Below are 18,760 nucleotides of genomic sequence, written 5' to 3' on the forward strand. Positions count from 1 at the left end.
AGTTCCTGTTGTTTGTGTACCATTTAGCTAAAGGCAATGAAAATAATTAGAAATGTTTTTGCTCTTTAGGTATTTTTTAGTTCTGATTTATTAAAAATACAGCTGGAAGAGGGGCTCCTGGGTGGCTCAGTCGGTTGAGCATCCAACTCTTGGTTTCGGCTCATGTCACGATCTCAGGGTTGTGAGATTGAGCCTTGTGTTCATTGTCCCTGCATCTAGCTCTATGATCAGTGAGGTGTCTGCTTGCGATTCTCCTGTTTCCCCACTTGTGCTCACTCTCTCTTTCTCTAAAATAAATAAATCTTTAAAAAAAAAATACAACTGGAGGAATGTTTAAGAACCTACTTTGTGAAATACTCCCCAGACCTATGAACTTCTATACAAATGACTTGGAGTTGATAGAAGAAAAAAAAACCCTTGGAAATTTATTTATGAAATACTGTTGATGATAATGAAGAAGTTGTGAAATTATTCTTGATATCACTGTTCTTTTCTTTTTACAAGGAAAAAATACATGTTCTTGACTTTTTAGGGCCCTTTTGATGTAAGCTAGTTTCAACGTATCTAGGTGTAGGGTATTTTCTTTTGCAGCCTCGTCAGTTACTAAATAGTACTATTATGTCATAGTAAATTTAGTGGCATTGAGAGACTTGTTTGGGGGTTGATGCCCTATGAAGGAAAAAGGGAAATTGGTAATTATGAAGATGTTTAAAACTCTGCTTTTTTCCTGATACCATGTTAATCAGTATCCATTTGTAGATAAGTGTTTAGGATTTAGAAACTGTTTTTAAAATCAGAAATATGAGGAGTATTATCATAAAACACTTATTACTTAGTGATTCTGGGAAGCAAAGCATTTGTGTGACAGCTAATAAACAGCTCATTTGGAAGTGAACTTTTCCTTTTCTGTAACCATTTATAAATGTCTTTCCTGCATCCTTCACATAACAATGTTCCTTAAAACTCTGGGTAAATTTGTCAAGTGTGGCTGATCATCAGGCCCTGAAAGTAATTCTCTCACCAAAAAGATGAGCTGACAAGTGAGGCTTAGAGGGAGAAAAGTCTGTGAGATGATTGTGTAGAGAATAACTGCTTTTCAGAGTATACATTCTACAGCCTGTGGCTTGGATTCTGAATCAGACTTTATGTCTTACCTTCTTATCTGCTGTCTTCATAAGCTATCCAAAATGGCCTACTAATTCTGCAATTCGTGGACTTTGTCTATGATTACTGTATTTGTAAAGGATTTTCCAGCCAGTGATTTCTCTACTTAGTATTTAGGCAGTAGCAAAAATACCTGCTCAGTAGGAATTTGCACTTCAGGTAAGTGAAGGTCTGCTTTCAGATATAAAAATTTAATTTAACGCCACCAAGCAGATTGTTATTTGGAAAATATTTCTGGAATAATGCAGTGTATTTTGGCTGACAGTAAATAGATGATTCTTGTGTTATAAGAACTGCTTTGTTCTTTTTTGCCTTTTCATCAGGTGTTCGTATAAATCAAATCATAAAAATTGAATAGTAGTAGAATAGAGGAAAGAGTTGTTAAATATTAGGTGAGCTAGAATGGAAGAATGGCTGAGCTGAAATGTGGGTGTGTCTCCTACTAGCTTACAAAGTAATTTGAAACAGATAATGTTTCTGTACTTTAATTATAATAGGTGACATACATTGAGCACTAGTTTACTATATGTCAGGCAGTATACAATAAACATAACATAATTTAAATCCCACAATCTTATGACATAGATGGTATTTTTATCGCCATTTTACAAAGCTAGACTCGGGGAGACTAAATGAGATTCAGGATTCCCACAGTAAGTAAATTCAAATTTAGGTAGTCTGACTCCAGAATTCATACTCTGAATTGCCTCATAAAGTACTGCATACAGCCCCCTACACTCCATGAGTGGTCCGGTCCATCCTAGAGCTGGTCAGTGAAGTACAGCCAAGGCATTATTAGTCCACACACATGACCATCTTCCTGCTGTGTAGCACATACAGTTCCAAGTGCCAGAAATAAGAAACCAAGTCTCATGTATAGCAGTACATCTCGTAGGAGGAAACACATATATAAACAAGTAGTACCTAGTAGTGCACAGGGTAGAGTTGGGCACCCAGAGAAGGGAGCTGTCAGTTTTCTGTCTTTCCTGTCCAAACTTCTGACACTCTAAGTTGGCATTACTCCCTTCTCACAAGCTTATAGCACAGTCTGGGTCCTGTTTTATTCTTCATCAGTACATCCTGTTGAAGTAAGGAGGAAACAGTGTTACTTTGGAGATAGAAAAAGAGGCCCAGAAAGGTTAAGTGGCTTTCCTAGAGGCACAGTAAATCATTGGTACCAGAACAATAATTTAAGGCCACAAATGACACTTAATTTCCTTGGTAGAGTAGGAAATTGCACATTTCCCTGAAATTCTTCTTAGCCAAAATCCTTTTCCTCCTTTTTTCCTCATCTAACTCATATCCTTTTCAAGCCTTTTTGTTTTTCAAGCTCGCAAGTATGTGAGAAATCTTTTCCTGGTTAGCAAACAGTGTGGTTATTCAAAGTAGATAACTTCTCTACTGTATGGCCATAGTTGCTTACCAGGGCCCCATGGTGGTAACCCAGCTGCACTCTGTGAGGTGACCTCCAGGGAAGGAGCTGTGATGGGACAGCTCTCAGTGCAGTGTCTGTCCCCTGGGCCCAAGCTAGCAGCAGCTCAGGGACTGGATGAAGTAGGTTTCATTTTTCATGGGACAGGTTCTACTTAACCTCAGCCTAAGCAACATTTCAAGGTGAGAAGAGAAAGTCTCATAACATGGTGGACATGCTAGAGGTCTAAGGGATGTTTGCTGAATTGTCTCTGATGGTGTGCCCCGTGAGGGAAGAAATACAGAGTGCACACTCTTGACTTCTGTCTCGGAGCTGCCATTTGGCAACTGTGCCAAACATCCTGGGGAGTGCTTGCCCTTCGTTCTGTTTTGACCTGTGAACCGCTGTCATTCAGAGATCACGGTGAATGTCTTTATATCTGTATCCTGTAGTATTTAATAAGACATTGTTTTTCCACTTCCCAAATCCCTAGTAAAGTGATTCTTAAACTTTTTTGGATCACAGACTACTCTAAGAATTTGGTGGGGCACCTGTGTGGGTCAGTCGGTTAAGGGTCTGCTTTGGCCTCAGGTCGTGATCCCGGGGTTGGGGTTGAGCCCCAGCATTGGACCCCCTGCTAAGTGGGGAGTATGCATCTCCTTCCTGCTCTGCCCCTCCCTCCCACACTTGTGCACATGTGTGTGCATGCTCTCTTTCTTTCCCTCTCTCTCTCTTTCAAATGAATAAATTTTAAAACTCTTAAAGTGCTATCCCTAGGGAAATGCACAAACTTACAGAATTTTGCATATCATTTTAAGGAGTTCATGATTCTTTACTCCATAAGCTGATCTGTGAGCTTGGGGATGAGGGTGGGAATAACCCTTGCTGTAGACTTCCATAGTCACTGTGTTTAATATCTAAAGATATAGTATAATTTTTTAACATGTAGGTTTCATAGAAAATGTGTTTAATGTTCCTCCATATTGACAGAAAGTAAATATAATATGCTTTAAGTTAGAATACATACATACTGTGTTTCAGGAGATTTTTATCAAAACTTAAATTGAATAACAGTTGTCTAATATTTACTTTTGTCTCCCTCTTTTAAAGCTTGGTAAAATGCGGCTGACAATTCCATGTCGGGCCCTGACATGTTCTCATCTGCAGTGTTTTGATGCAACTCTTTATATTCAGATGAATGAGAAAAAACCAACCTGGGTTTGTCCTGTCTGTGATAAGAAGGCTCCATACGAACACCTTATTATTGATGGGTATGTCAATTTAAAGTGTTTACCATGGAATGGCCATCTGTTATCTGGATTTGTTATCCAACCAGGTTTAGGTTGAAAATTCTACAGGTAGTGTTTTCTGAGTAATACATTTTTAGGATTTTCTTGATTCTAGAAATTCACACTTTTCAAAGTAAGTACTATCACGAGTATTTTTCCTTTTTAAACTGACATCCTCCTATTTGGGAAGTGCATTCTTTACCATTTGTGTCTCCTTACTTTTACCATTTAAAGTACCATTGGTTCTGAGCAGGGTATGCTTACACCTTTTTCTCACATGAATCCATCTACCCCAAGCCATGCAGACCTTAGAGAAAGAGTGAAAGCACTGTGAAACTCTGGTTAACTTAAGCTCACCCAAATTGGACTTTTTAGTGGAAGTTAACCTGTTTTTGCAGATTTTTCTCTTGCTTCAGTCATGGTTCATCATACCTATTCCCCACTGTAAAGACTGCCTAAACTGATCAGCATGCTGAATAGCAGCTTTCTTGGTTTCTCTGTTTCCTCTGAAATACTTGTCTTTGTCTTTCTTGTTCACCTACAGCATCATAACAGTCATAACAGTCTCTCTTTTTTTTATTTAACACTCTTATGTTTTATCTCTCCTTCCAGACATCTTGGAATGTTTCTCTAAATGTACCCCTTATCCACTAGCCTCCTTCCTTGTCCTTTTTGCCACTGAACAAAAATAAATTGCGGAAAGAAGGATCTTCTTGACAGTTCCTATACTTCCAGCAAAACACTTAAGGCAGCTTACCTACAGCATTTGAGAAAACCTAGGAGTCTGAAGATGTACTATTAGGAAGGGGATACATTTAGCAATATAGTGTCACCTCGAGCTTGAAAAATAGCAGACCAATCATGGGAAAAACGTAAATGTGTCACTTAAATGTTTTACATTTAATCATTGAGAAATGACGGTGATCATTAATAAATCTAAATTGAGTAATACTGGGCAGCCCGGGTGGCTCAACGGTTTAGCGCCACCTTCATCCCAGGCCTGATCTGGAGACCCGGGATCGAGTCCCATGTCAGGCTCCCTGCATGGAACCTGCTTCTCCCTCTGCCTGTGTCTCTGCCCCTCCACCCTCTGTCTCTCATTTAAAAATAAATAAAATATTTAAAAAATAATAATAATAAAATAAATTGAGTAATACTTTACCAGCGCTGTATAGTGCTCCATCAATTTTTTCCTTTTTTATTTTAAAAGCCGTATATGCATACATGTATTTATACACACATCTAAAGAAAAATGGAAAAACATAGGAAAATAAAAGGGCTTTCTGATGTATTTTCTGACTGGATTGTACAGTATTAATATTTTTTATCCTTTGGCTTCATTTCAGAATTGGACAGTTTTACATATTTTTGCAAATCTCATTTCTTAATATCTGCATATTTTTCAAGGAGAGGTAACATTCAGTACATATTTTTGTATGTATTGCTTCAATAAGATACGCTTATTGTAGACAATTTGGACAATGCACAAGAATATAAAGGAGAAAAAGAAATAGTCATGATGTCACCACTCAGAAATAACTGCTCTTTGTATACCATTCGCCCACAGAATTTTATTTTTACAATGTAGAATTTTATTTTCTTGGCCTCTTCCCACTTTCCTGTGAAATATTTTCCCACAGTATTAAAATATTTGAAAACCTCATTTTTCATGGTTATATAAGGTACCTTGTATAAGGTACCCATAATCTAAGTAATATTTCCCCAATATAGGTTTTAAGAACAAATACAACTTGTCTATTCTTTCTTCTTTCTCATCTATACGTGTACAAAACATTGGAGGTCGGAATGTTTTTTGAACAGCAGTACTTTAGCCTGTTTTCATACACAATGTGATATTCAAAAGACCACATGTTTTTTGTAGCTTGTTTATGGAAATCCTAAAGTACTGTACAGACTGCGATGAGATACAGTTTAAGGAAGATGGCTCTTGGGCACCTATGAGATCAAAAAAGGAAGTACAGGAAGTCTCTGCCTCGTACAATGGAGTTGATGGTGAGTGCTGGTTTTCCAGAAGGGTGGGGCAGTCTCCCTGCTGTTGGGGGAGCCAGCTTTTCAGTAGCGGTTTACCGCTGCTAGCCCTGCTTTTCAGTATTAAAACGTATATATTTCCGGGAGCACCTGGCTGGCTCATCTCAGCAAAACGTGACTTTCTTGATCTCGGATTTGTGAGTTTGAGCCTCGCATTGGGTGTAGCGATTACTGGGGAAAAAAAAAAAAACTTTTTAAAAAAAAGTATACACTTCTGAAAAACTCAGCAGTTCATGGGTAGCTCAAAAACTATTATTAAATTATTGACTAAATGTTCAGAAGTAGAGGGCATCTAGGTGCCTCAGTCGGTTAAGCATCTGCCTTTGGCTTAGGTCATGATCCTGGGTTCCTGGGATTGAGCCCCACTTCGGGGCTCCCTGCTCATTGGGAAGCCTGCTTCTCCCTCTCCCTCTGCCTGCCACTCACTCTGCTTGTTCTCTCTCTGTCAAATAAATAAATAAAATATTTTTTAAGAATGTTCAGAAGCAGTAAAACTCCTTTTAAATTCACTTTGCCAACTTTAAAAATTTGGGGAATCAAGATTTATTTTGTTTTAAAGATTTTATTTATTTACTCATGAAAGACACAGGGAGAGAGAGGCAGAGACATAGGCAGGGGGAGAAGCAGACTCCATGCAGGAAGCCTGACGCAGGACCTGATCCTGGGACTCTGGGATCACGCCCTAAGCCAAAGGCAAACACTCAACCACTGAGCTACCCAGGCGTCCCTGGGATACAAGATTTAAAAGTAACATAATCTACTAAGTCATTTGTAAGTTCATATTTTTGAAATGGTAATTTTGGATTTTTAAGAGATTTGGTAAAGAAAGATTCATTTATATTATTGTTTTTCTGATTTTTAGTTGTTTTTGCTGTTTTGCTATTACCATACATTTCTTAAGTATCTCAAGTACATATGTAATATATAGTCTTTACCCTCAAACTGCTTTTATTCTGAAGTAGACATATATTTTGATTGTTTGCCGTAATTCAGAATTGTCTTACAAACAAAGAAAATCTTTAACAACCAATAATAAAGTAGTAGTTTTAAGCTTAGGAAACTGGAGCTACTCTCAGACCCCAGCAATATTGTATTCCTACCCCGTAATTGATAAACTAATCCATAGGCACACTGAGGAAAAAAGAGACGTATCATATGTCCTTTTTGCCTTGTGTTTTGATCATTCCCACACAGGATGCTTGAGCTCCACATTGGAGCATCAGGTGGCTTCTCACCACCAGTCCTCAAATAAAAATAAGAAAGTAGAGGTGATTGACTTAACCATAGACAGTTCCTCTGATGAAGAGGAGGAAGAGCCTTCTGCCAAGAGGACCTGTCCTTCCCTATCTCCCACATCACCACTAAATAATAAAGGGTAAGTACTGAGACCTTAAAAAGTCATTGTGAGAGTTAATTTTGCAATACGATTTAAAAGATCTGCCTAATAAAATGATTATGCATGATTGTAAAACTTAACTGAGTAATCAAAGTGTAGGTTGGCTTTTCCCCAGGTGTGTGATATTCTTGAGGGGCTGGGGTAATACATTAAAGGAGTTCCTTGGATACAGTATTTATCATACCAAAGGATACTCTAGTACAGGGGTTCTCAAACTTTGGTGTACAGCAGAGTCACCCAGAGGGCTCATTAAAACACACGTCACTCCCCTATTCCCCCAAGTCTGATTCAGGAGTAGGGACTGAGAAACCTCTTCAGTTCTTACGGAATCTTAATGTTGCTCATAGGATTTAGAACATTTACTCAAACTGGAAATGTATGCTGTAAGATTAATCCTGAGTTGAGTCTTTCAAGTAGGAAGACCAGGGGAATGCTTTAAACCTGCCTCATAGTGTTTGAAGTTGGCAGTGAAAGAAGTTGGAGACTGAAGTTGCAGGGCACAGTGCTTTTTGTTTTGCAGACTCATTTCCCATATTTCCTATTAGTTTCATATCAGTAATAATGTACCTTGGTTATGCTTCAGTTCAGTTTAGCAAACACTGTTATCTACTTTAGGTAAAACACCTTGTGCTTAATAAAATGAGTAAGTACCGTCCTAACCTTAAAGAGTTTAGCGTTTTGTAGAAGATGGTAAAACAAGTAGCTAGCTCTAGGTGTACTCTTAAATAGACTCAGCCTCATGAGACAAACCAAGGATTCTCAACAAAGAGATTGCATGTTTTACTAAAGCACAATTGTAGCACACTAAAGGTAAATCTAGAAATAGGTGTGCCCTTTTTAGGTATGTATCAGGAGAATGGTGTAGCTTATTGGAACCGAATAGGAGCTATTCAAAAAATCTCCTTCCAACAAACAGTAGTGCCTGAAGAAAGAATGTTAAGTGAGAAGGAAGGTCCACAGAAGGCATTGTTGCGAGATTTCAGGGTTCAAGAGAGAGAGTTAACATCAGACCCAAAGCAGGCATTTTCATGCTTGGAGTGAAATCCTTTTCAGGTTTGAGACTGTTTGATGAGATAAAAGATCTTCTATTTGAGGATGTTTGTAGTTATTTGAAAGGTAAGAGTTGCAACAGTAAAAGCATAATTGTGATAAATACATAACTCGCTTGTTAGAAACAAACTTTGTTTGAGGAATCTTCATAATACAATAAAACCCTGTTACACGAGTTGGTATTTTCACTCTAGAGTAGCTTATCAGCACACATCAGACAGCAATAAAGACATTAATAGCAATGTCATTCTTAAAAAAAAAAAAAAAAAAAAAGAATTATCTAAACAGTAATTCTACTTTAAATCCTACTTTATGAAAACTTACCTCTGATGAAAGCCTACCTTGATGGCTGTTCCTCAATAAGACTGACCTTATTATTACACCAACTTATTTTATGAATATGAGTGGGAGAAAAAGAAAAGTCAAATTGCCAGAAGCTGCTATAGTTAGAACAAATATCAATAGAATCTTGATTCTGAGATATTTTGTATTCATTATCCAACCATACTATGGCCAAACACATATTATCGTATTATTTTTTTAGATGCCATAATTGCAACATTAAAAGGTATTTCATAAATCTCTGGGTATATAAATACTTTTTATGGGTTAAATGCACCATTGTGTATAAGTTCGTTCTACTCTTTAGAATATTTATAGTAGTCACATACATATATATATAAACTATGCCGTAATTTTGCTCTCTTGACTATAAACGTTTCCTTAAAAGAAACTTTTGAGTGTTTAGAAATCTAATATTTCAGATCTTTAGATGTTTGCTTTGCTGTTTTTCCAAAAACAGGTGTGTTTATTATGTTTAAAAAATTACATTAAATGCATTAACTACTTCCTAAGCTTCCGAGTAACCAATTAAATCCAGATATGATATTTACAAATGCCAGACCTTTCTCTATTTTCCTATAAAAACAAGCAACCTGAAAGTTTATGACATTTTTAGAAGGATAATGCCATATTCAACACTAGTGGCCATTTTGCAAGAATAACTAGCCAATAAATAAAAACTTAAACCCTAAGCATATTGTATTTGTTACTGTGCAATGTAAAGGTGGAAATGCATGTTCAGAATATTATCACAAAATTGAAAGAAAAGTTGCCAGTTAGGAATTAGAGGCAAACACTAGTAAATGTAAAACATTTTACTGTCTTCAGCCACCGAGTGTTTAGTATTCATCCAGAAATTCCCTTTGCTGTGTGGTGTATGCCAAGATGTTTTCAAAGGCTAACATATCTGATCTGCTTTCTTCTCTCTTATAATCCCTTAGGCATTGTCAGAAGAGACAGCTAATGGAAAATGGTACTTTTTATAGATGTAAGAGGTTTAATTAAGTTTCCATTAGACAAAACATTTTTATGAGGTAGATGAGAGTATATTTTATGCTTCATATCTCATTCATAAAAATGTGGTAGATGGCCATAACTAGAATTCTATTCCTGAAAATCCAGCCTTGGCCTCTTTTGAAATATTCTGAACTTGGATTACACCATTGAAGTTGATCTCCACACCCAAGTACTTTATATGTTTTACAAGCAAAAATCAGCCTCTTTATACCCTATTTTCTCTTTACTTTCCATAATTTATATGCCTATTAGCCCCTTCTGTGGTTGTGCTTAATAAAATGAGTAAGTACCATCCTAACCTTAAAGAGTTTAGACTCTATATTTATATTAGAATTCTTTCTTTTTCTTTTCAAAATCATTTCAGTTCTTCTTTTTTTCATTTCTTTTTCTCCTTTTTGCTTTTTACTTAATTTTTTGTAAAGAAAAAGGATTTAGGGACGCCTGGGTGGTGCAGTCGGTTAAGCATCCAACTTTTTGGTTTTGGCTCAGGTCATGATGTTGGAGTCATGGGATACTCAGTGGGATACTCAGTGTGGTATCTGCTTGGGATCTTCTCACCCCTGCTCACTCACCTGTTCATGCTCGCTTGCTCTCTCTTTCTCTGGAATAAATCTTTTTTAAAAAAGAAAAAAGGTTTAACTTCTCAGCTACTTAAACATTTCATGCTGTTCTTCCAGAATCCCTCATTTTGTTCTCTTCCCCTCTCATAACCTCCCTCAGTTCTGTTCTCCCTCTCCACCACCACCTGTTTATTTTGAAGCATCTCTTCTTATCTTGCTGCCTTCATTCATTTAGCAGGCCTTGTATGCAAACAATGTGCTGGTGAGCGTGCAGGGCATTAGGGACACCAGGGTAAACAGTTCCTTGTCTTCATCTCTGTTCCATAAAGCTTACAAGTCTGAGGGCCAGGTGTTAACTCCACTGCTCAGATTGCTACTGTCCCCCAGGCTTGTCTGTATGTGTTTTCTTTGCAAGGATTTACCTATACTTTACTAGACAGCACTCTAGTGTTTACTTTTAAAAGTTTTCAGAATTGCAGCTGCTATAGATACCTTTCACTCATGTCTTACTGAAGTGTCTCAGCCATGCTTTCTCTGTGCATTCAGAAAGTGTAGGTGAGACAGCTTGGTATATATGAATGTTGGATATGCTGCTGCACCCATCCATTTCTCCCTTTAGCCCCTGGAAAGCGCTACTGTATATACAGATTATCTCCTAGTAATGAAGATAGTCTAAATTACATATTATTTTGCTTGTCTTTTTATTTTCAGCACAAAACCTAGGATTCATTTTGTGAGATGCAGTCCCTTATTAAACTTAGAAGTTCAACTGACTCATGAAAATTATGTGAACCTTTCCTTCTAGCATATTAAGTCTTCCACATCAAGCATCTCCAGTGTCCCGCACCCCGAGCCTCCCTGCTGTAGACACAAGCTACATTAATACATCCCTCATCCAAGACTACAGGCATCCTTTCCACATGACACCCATGCCTTATGACCTACAAGGTGAGTCACCGGTTCTTCTCTCTTGTCACATAGCATTATGAATATGTTTCATCTACATAGTCTTCCTCTGGGTGAGTCTAAGGAAGAATGGAAAGACTGAAAAAGCGGTGGCTTGGCCTAGGGAACTGGGAGAAATATATATACTGTGGTCATAAATAAATAGAGATCCAATTTCTTGTTTGTACCTTCATCGGTAACTATTATTTTACTACCAGTGGTGAAAGTAGTATGATAATCTTTAGGTTTTGTGAGCTTCAAAATAGTCTGCAGATTGTTTTGGGGTGACTTTCAATATGTTGCTTTGAATTTTGATATTTATAAAAATTACTCTGTGTTCCCTGAATCCAGTTATAATGCAACAGGCATTGTGGGTAACTATGTTGTGTTATCTTTTAAATAGTACTGAATTGAGGGGGATCCCTGGGTGGCTCAATGGTTTGGCACCTGCCTTCAGCCCAGGGCATGATCCTGGAGTCCCGGAATCGAGTCCCACATCGGGCTCCCTGCATGGAGCCTGCTTCTCTCTCTGCCTGTGTCTCTGCCTCTCTCTCTCTCTCTTTCTCTGTGTGTGTATCTCATGAATAAATAAATAAAATCTTTTAAAATAAATAAATAAATAAATGAATAGTACTGAATTGAGATATTGGCAAGTTATAGTTTTTGTTCCAGTGAACCTGATTCTTCTAAAAGTAGTTTGAAATGTCAGCGGACTCACTGCACAATGTATTTTGAGTTGATTATAATTATTTACATTATCAAAAGGTTGTTTGTTCTCCTATATCTTCGTAATTTAATAATTTGTATATCTAAGAATATTTTTATTCTAAAAATGATATATGCTCATTGTAGAAAATTTAATACAAAAATGTAAAGTGGAAGTTTCCCTCCACCCCTCCCCTACAGAAAAATCTGGGACTAAGAATCCGACACAGAGATTCTTGGAAGCTGAGATAGTTGAGTAGATTCTTAGTGATTGTTAGGAAAACCCTCTCTGAGCTGTGTCCAGAAGAACTCTCTGCAGTGAGGGGAAATGCTGTAATTTATAGTGGCCATTGGCCACATAGAGTTATTGAGCATTTTGACACAGGGCTAGTGTGACTGAATAATTGAAGTTTTTCATTTTACTTAATGAATTTAGATCCACATCATGGGGTTAGTGGCTACTCTATCAGACAGTGCAGCCCTGTTTCTCACTTAGGCTACTGCCAGATCTCACTATCAGGAACCACAGTGCTATCCATTTTGCAGATCCTCATGTTATAATGTGTTCTAGTGTAGACAGTGAATGGATCTCCAAAGTATCGGTGTTGTTGTCATATTTTTCTCTACATCTGCTTGTTGTCCTTTCCCCCAAGTTGCAATCTCATAGTAAGGCATTTTATTCAAATGGGTTTTCTTGTTCTTCGTCCTGTTACCCATTGAGTGATACAGACAAGATTGGGGCTTAGAAGGGGCAGCTTGCATTGACTCCCTGGCAGCCAGGGATCAGAGGTGGTCATTCTGTGATGCACCACCCCAGCCACCAGATGCCCCTCAGATCTCTTTTCCCCACTCCTACCACTGGAGGATCTCTGACTTAGAATCTGGTACAGTTAGTAGTGAGTGGGCAAATTTGAGAAAGAAAAAGAAAATCTGTGCTAAAGCTTGCTTAACTTCCCTCTGCGTAAAACTTTCTCACTCATAAAATGAGGCTAGTAATCATGACAAACCTCATAGGTGCTTGTGAGGAATAAATTAGAGTAATTTGAAATGTTTCTTAAGAGGAATCAATGAGAAGATTTGGTGAAAAGTGCTCTGTCAGTTTAAGGGATCAGTGTTGGATCCAATAGGGCAGCAATGACGTAGACCCCACAGATGGAGTTATAAGGAGGGCAAGTCATGGCTAAAGCTTGAACTTCAGCCTTGGTAATCTAGAGATGAGGGAGACATTCAGCATTCAGGTCCAGTCTTGTTTAAATTCTAAATGAATTTAGAACTAACATTTTCAGATTTTTGTTTCTGGAGTATTAGGGGATTGGGAGGTGGTGGGGGGGGGTTCTTTTGTTTTTCAAAACTAAAATAATTTTTTTTCTCACAGGATTAGATTTCTTTCCTTTCTTATCAGGAGACAATCAGGTATGTTATATGAAAAAAATGCTGTTGTTTTAATTGCTCATTAAAATATAATAATGTAACTGAGAGACAAGATACATTTCTTAGGAAAATCAGGGTAGTCCTACTCATTATTATTAAGGTTTTAAGAATTTAAATAAAAATCCCCTTGTTTCAACCATGCCTGAGTATATAGTAAGAATAGTATCTGTTTGTTGGTTTCCAGTACTTTTTCATAAAGAAACAAGGCAGTAAGTCAATTGATAAATTCTTTGCCAGATATCTCCAGAAGAGGAAAAGGGTGGACGGTCTTCTTTCCTGCTGCTTATGAGCATATGCTTCTTTGGAAATAGAATTTTGAGAATTGTTTGCATTACAAATTAAAATGAAAAACAGTGCCAATTTTATTTTGGTATTTGGTATACAGAAATGTCTCTCAAGATCAAGGATGTGATCATTACATAAGGCCATTTGATTTTGTGAAATATTTTATTAGATATCTCAGACATAGCAGATAATCAGTGTATATGAAATTTAGGACTGTGTTCTGCTAAGAAGGTTTATGAATTAGAACTGATGGGTTTTGTGTCTTCTGTTCCCCACCAGCATTATAACACCTCCCTCCTGGCTGCTGCTGCAGCAGCAGTGTCAGATGATCAAGACCTCTTACACTCGTCTCGGTTTTTCCCGTATACCTCCTCGCAGATGTTTCTCGATCAGTTAAGTGCAGGAGGCAGTACTTCTCTGCCAACCACCAATGGAAGCAGTAGTGGCAGTAACAGCAGCCTCGTGTCCTCCAACAGCCTGCGGGAGAGCCATAGCCACACTGTCGCAAACAGGAGCAGCACGGACACGGCATCCATCTTTGGCATCATACCAGACATTATTTCATTGGACTGATTCCCTTGCCTCTGCTGCTCCCACCCCCACCCCAGATTAAATGAACTTGGCAGAAAGAAGAGAACTTTGTGCTATGTTTTACCTTATTCTGTTTAGAAAAGTACACAAGCGTGTTTTTTTCCTTTTTTTAGGGAAAAAATTAAAAGAAATGTACAGAGAACAAAACTATATTTTCAGTTTTACTTTTGTATATAAATCTAAGACTGCCTGTCTGATAAAACACTTGTAAAAAACCAAAAAAAAAGGAAAGAAAAGAAAAAAAGAAAAAAAAAAAACAGTACCCACAAACCACCTTCAGTTCATTTTTTTTTTTTTTTCTGGATTCTGAAGATTTTTTTTTCATCATTTGTCCTATGGTTTTGGTTTTATTTTACTTCAATGGCATTATTTTATTTGCAATAACAAAAGGAATTGCATGTATGAAGTTTTAAATTGTGGGCTTTTCTTTGTTGCGGGGAGGGGGCAGGGGGGGTAGTTTCATTTCCATTTTCTAAAAAGGACAGACTTGGATTCTGTTTGTGTGTGTGCATATTTTATCCAGCCTTAAGTTATAAATCTCATCTGTCCCACTGCATTCCCTGTGTATTTTCAGGACCTAGCTCGTGGGGGTGTGTGTTCAGTATGTGTGTCTGTGTATATTTTTCTGTTGTTACTGTTCCTTCTCCCAAGTTTGCATTCAGTTGATAAATCAGTTGCCTGCTTCTTTCAAAGTGCTTTGAAGGTCTTGAACTCACATATGAGCATCCTTATTGATATCCCAATTGCATGTTCTCCATCACATATTCTCTCTTATTTGCTAGATACCCCCTGAGAATATGTTTTAGAGATTTGGAGTAAAGCTGTCTGGATTTGGAGTAAAGTAGGCTTGGCAGACCTGTGAATAATACACTTTAGTCTAGTTCTTTCTTCTAAATTTGGATTGCCAGTATTATGTATTTAAACCAAGTCTGTGAACACCTGCCTTTTTGGCCACAGGGTAAAAAGTTTTCATATAAGATCTTCATGCCAAAGTAGGAAGTAAAAATAGCTTAGAAAGCCGTGTTGGGTGTCTTGTGCAGCTGACAGAGGTAAGGTTACATCACCTCGAAAAAGAAAGAAAGTCAATTATCCTAAAAGTGAATTCTCTTTGGAAAATACAGTGCACCACACATGTCAGTCTAGAAATCCACTATCTGATAAACAGTTGAAATGCAAAAATAGGCTTGATTCTTGGTTATTTTTACTCTCGTTCTGAGTGTACTTCTTTTTCTTAGCCTGGCTATCTTGTTTGTTTTACTTGTTCTTCACCTTTTAAAGAGAAGCATGACATAGGAAAGTGGATTTATTTTTCTTTTTTTTTTTAGAATTCATGGATCAATCTGATCTATTTATTAATAATGGAACATGTAAATATAGTGAGAACTGTTTTTCAGGAGATGAGTGTGGGTTGGCGGGAAAGAAGGTGGTTCTACTTGTGTTCCAAAATCCTCATTAGAGAAGGTATCACATTCTTCAGGGAGTACCTGAGGGTGTGGGAAGTATCTTCTAGCTGATGGAGAGGCTTAACCAGTTTAACAAAAAAGATAAAAAGAAGGAAGGGGCATAACAATTACTGGTTTCCCAGACTGGATTTTTCTTTCACAACTGTTCATGTTCTCAGAGTTGTTCACAGAGTTGATGAAGGACCACCTTTGTGCATAAAAGTGTCGTTTCAACCTTGCAGTGGTAACAAAGCAACCTACTTTTTCCGGGTAGTATTCAAGATGGCTGTATCTTCAGTTGTATGATAAAATTAACGGTTCACATGACTGTGTGGCATCTAAAAATAATATCTGTTTTTACAGCATCTCTCTGCCACTAATTTGTTGACTTGAATTTTGAAAAACAAGTTGGTGTTGATATGTATATGTGTGTGTGTATATATGTATTTATAGACAAGTGTGAGTGACACGTGAGTTATATAGTCTTCCCCTACGCATGTGTATTCCACACATACATGGCTGAGTTATAGTCACTAAACAATTTGCAATAAAAACAAAAGATTCATTGTCAGTAAAAACAGGAATTAAGTTTTTTAATGAATCTGCTCTTATGGTGAATAAACTCTTTAAGAACTCTCATAGCTATATTAACTTAGGCTAATATTTAATGGTACCATAATTTGTGTCTAAATTCAGATTGGGATAGAAATCACTCAAGTTGTGGGGTGTTGCTTCTTATTTCACACGTAATAGGGAACATTTCTATTAATTCAGCTACCTAAAATGAATAGTTTTCTGTATTTTTGTTTGTTTTTATGACGTCATTAGTGGCCTCAAAATTCTGATCAATAACTTTGTGTATGATGCTGAATTCTAAACACTTTGATCCAGTTGAAAACCCATCCCTCTCCTTTCTTCAGCCCAGTTTTGGGGATGGTGAGTTTCCCTCAGTGTCCTGCATTATGCCAACCTAAGGGAAGAACAGGTAATAGGGAGAAAGAAATGTCTGTCTAGTGGCTTTGGTCATGTCTCCACAAGGAGAAATGAACCATTCGATTGTCTTTTGATTTTAGTTCATTCCACTCTAAGGAGTTTGTTTCTTTCTGTTGACTTTCCAAAGTGTTGCCTGAGTGGTAGCTATCATTCTGTTGGTCTCATGGTTGATACTAGTCAATCAAACTGTCTTGATCTGTACTAGTTACTGGTACAGTCATGCACTGCACTGTCCTAAGTTAAAAAAAGAAGTGCATAGTCATTTCATCTGGTTTTTCCTTAGCCTACCCTCGCTTCCCTGCCCATGCCAATGTTGACATGCTGTCTGCGGACACATTGTGGTTCTCAGAGTCTTTTCAGCAAGCTATCACCGTCCCCTTGCCGTGGTCTTTCATAATAGTTGTGCATAGGATTGTGTTTCTGTACAGTACTCTCTGTGTGTAGGTGTGGGTGGGTGGGTGTATGCACACACACCCACCCACGCACACATCTTTGATAAAATAGCTGTTTGACTTAGGGTTGAAGTGGCTTTTAATCATTTTGTGGGCATTATTGGACACATCTTTTTAAAACAGTCTGAACCTTAACCATAACCACACTTGGTTGACTAATTTATTTTGAGCATTAAAATTTTTCTTCTGTTAACTTAGACATTATCACATTTCTGTATCATTACTGACTTAGGAAAGATTGCACTTAAGCTTCTGTTAAATGTGATTTTTTGGCAGATTTTCCTTAGAGTCAAATGTCTGAAATTGAATGAAAATATATATCCCAATTTTAAATGAACTAATTGTGGAAAGAACATTTTTAAATAGTTCCAAGTTTAAATACATAAGACACTTCAAGATCTTCAGGACTTTAAAGCACATTTAAAATTATTTTAGTAAGAATTTTGTTTTATCAATACGTGTTGAATTGTTTTTTAATTAAAAAAAAAAAACCACAAAGCTTGGATTTCAGAAAGAGGGAGGGAGAATAGCTGGTGGTCCCAGAGTGCGCTGCTGTTAATTGTTTAATTAACAAAGGGGAAATGTATATAAACAGATATAAAAGTTACCATAAATTCCATGAACTTAAATCTGTGATTCATTGCCTTAAAACTTTCTCTCTTAGAATTTCCATACCGCATGCCAAACCAGTAAAATGGCTTTTAAAAATGTATAGTAGACCAATGTCAGTTTGTATAAAAGTACCAAGTGAAAATATTTATTACATGCATTGGAAAAAAATTGTTTACCTATTGAATGTTACCTGTTTATGTAGAGCTCTTTAGATGTAATAAAAGAAAAGCCTTCAGTTAATTTGTCTTCTGTAAAATATACTGTGGGTATCAAGGGACAATCCCTATGAGAAAAATGATAATGCTTTTGTGCTTCCAAAGCACCTTTCATCCAGAGATTTCAAAGCATGGCAATTAACTAATTCTCTTGCAACATGCTTTGAGGTAAGTAATGCATATATGGCCATCATTCCCCTTTCTTACTGAAACATGGTAAGCTTTGTACTGAACCATAGCATCTGCTTAATTTTAAATTAATCTGTTTAGTAATCTGCAGTTGGAGTGCTAAGAACGGTGGCCTTTTTGTAAACAACACTAGGTGCTAGGTAAACCAACTGGAATTTCAGGAATGAACAAGAAACCTGGACGTGGGGTAGTATATAAAGCCTTTCCTGGGGGAGAGGTTTACATCAGAACCTGTCACAGGATCTTAGAATCCTAGCCACCGAACACCCTTAATTAGGAACACTGAGTCAGCAGAGATGAGCCCCAGGTTCTAATGACCACTCCACACCACTTAGGTGTTTTTGGCAAGCTATACTTCAGATTCCTATTAGGCAAATGAGATTAATAAGACTTGCTTTAAAACCATCCTGGGACCATTTAGTAGCAGTTTAAAAAGCTTTGAGGGAAAGTACCCTTGTTTGTTTATTCTAGCCCAGAACTTCCTTTTCCTGTCCCATCTAACTCCTAGGTATCTACTGTCTCATCCGTGGTATTCCGGAGCAGCTGTGCAGGACTTGCTTCCTAATGTCCATGATGAGAAAAAAAGAGATGTGGGGCCACGCTCCTTGAGCCTTGCCTGAAA

The 18,760-nt window shown here is 37.4% G+C and overlaps 1 protein-coding gene across 6 annotated transcripts in view; it reads left to right on the forward strand.

Annotated features, from left to right (window-relative positions):
- PIAS1 (protein inhibitor of activated STAT 1) overlaps positions 1 to 17,974 on the forward strand; it is a 115,623-nt gene extending 97,649 nt beyond the window's left edge. For 5 of the 6 annotated variants that reach the window (XM_077881632.1, XM_077881636.1, XM_077881635.1 and 2 more), the window contains 6 exons: positions 3,686 to 3,846; positions 5,747 to 5,877; positions 7,108 to 7,288; positions 11,084 to 11,226; positions 13,304 to 13,341; positions 13,924 to 17,974. In XM_077881632.1, coding sequence (XP_077737758.1) covers positions 3,686 to 3,846; positions 5,747 to 5,877; positions 7,108 to 7,288; positions 11,084 to 11,226; positions 13,304 to 13,341; positions 13,924 to 14,217 — 948 coding nt within the window. In that variant the 3' untranslated portion in view covers positions 14,218 to 17,974. The remainder of the gene's footprint in view (positions 1 to 3,685; positions 3,847 to 5,746; positions 5,878 to 7,107; positions 7,289 to 11,083; positions 11,227 to 13,303; positions 13,342 to 13,923) is intronic. The other variant, XM_077881638.1, reaches the window with a different exon arrangement.
- Positions 17,975 to 18,760: the final 786 nt, after the last annotated feature.

The sequence above is a fragment of the Canis aureus genome, chromosome 32 (genome assembly GCF_053574225.1).
Source record: "Canis aureus isolate CA01 chromosome 32, VMU_Caureus_v.1.0, whole genome shotgun sequence".
Taxonomy (NCBI): Eukaryota; Metazoa; Chordata; class Mammalia; order Carnivora; family Canidae; genus Canis; species Canis aureus.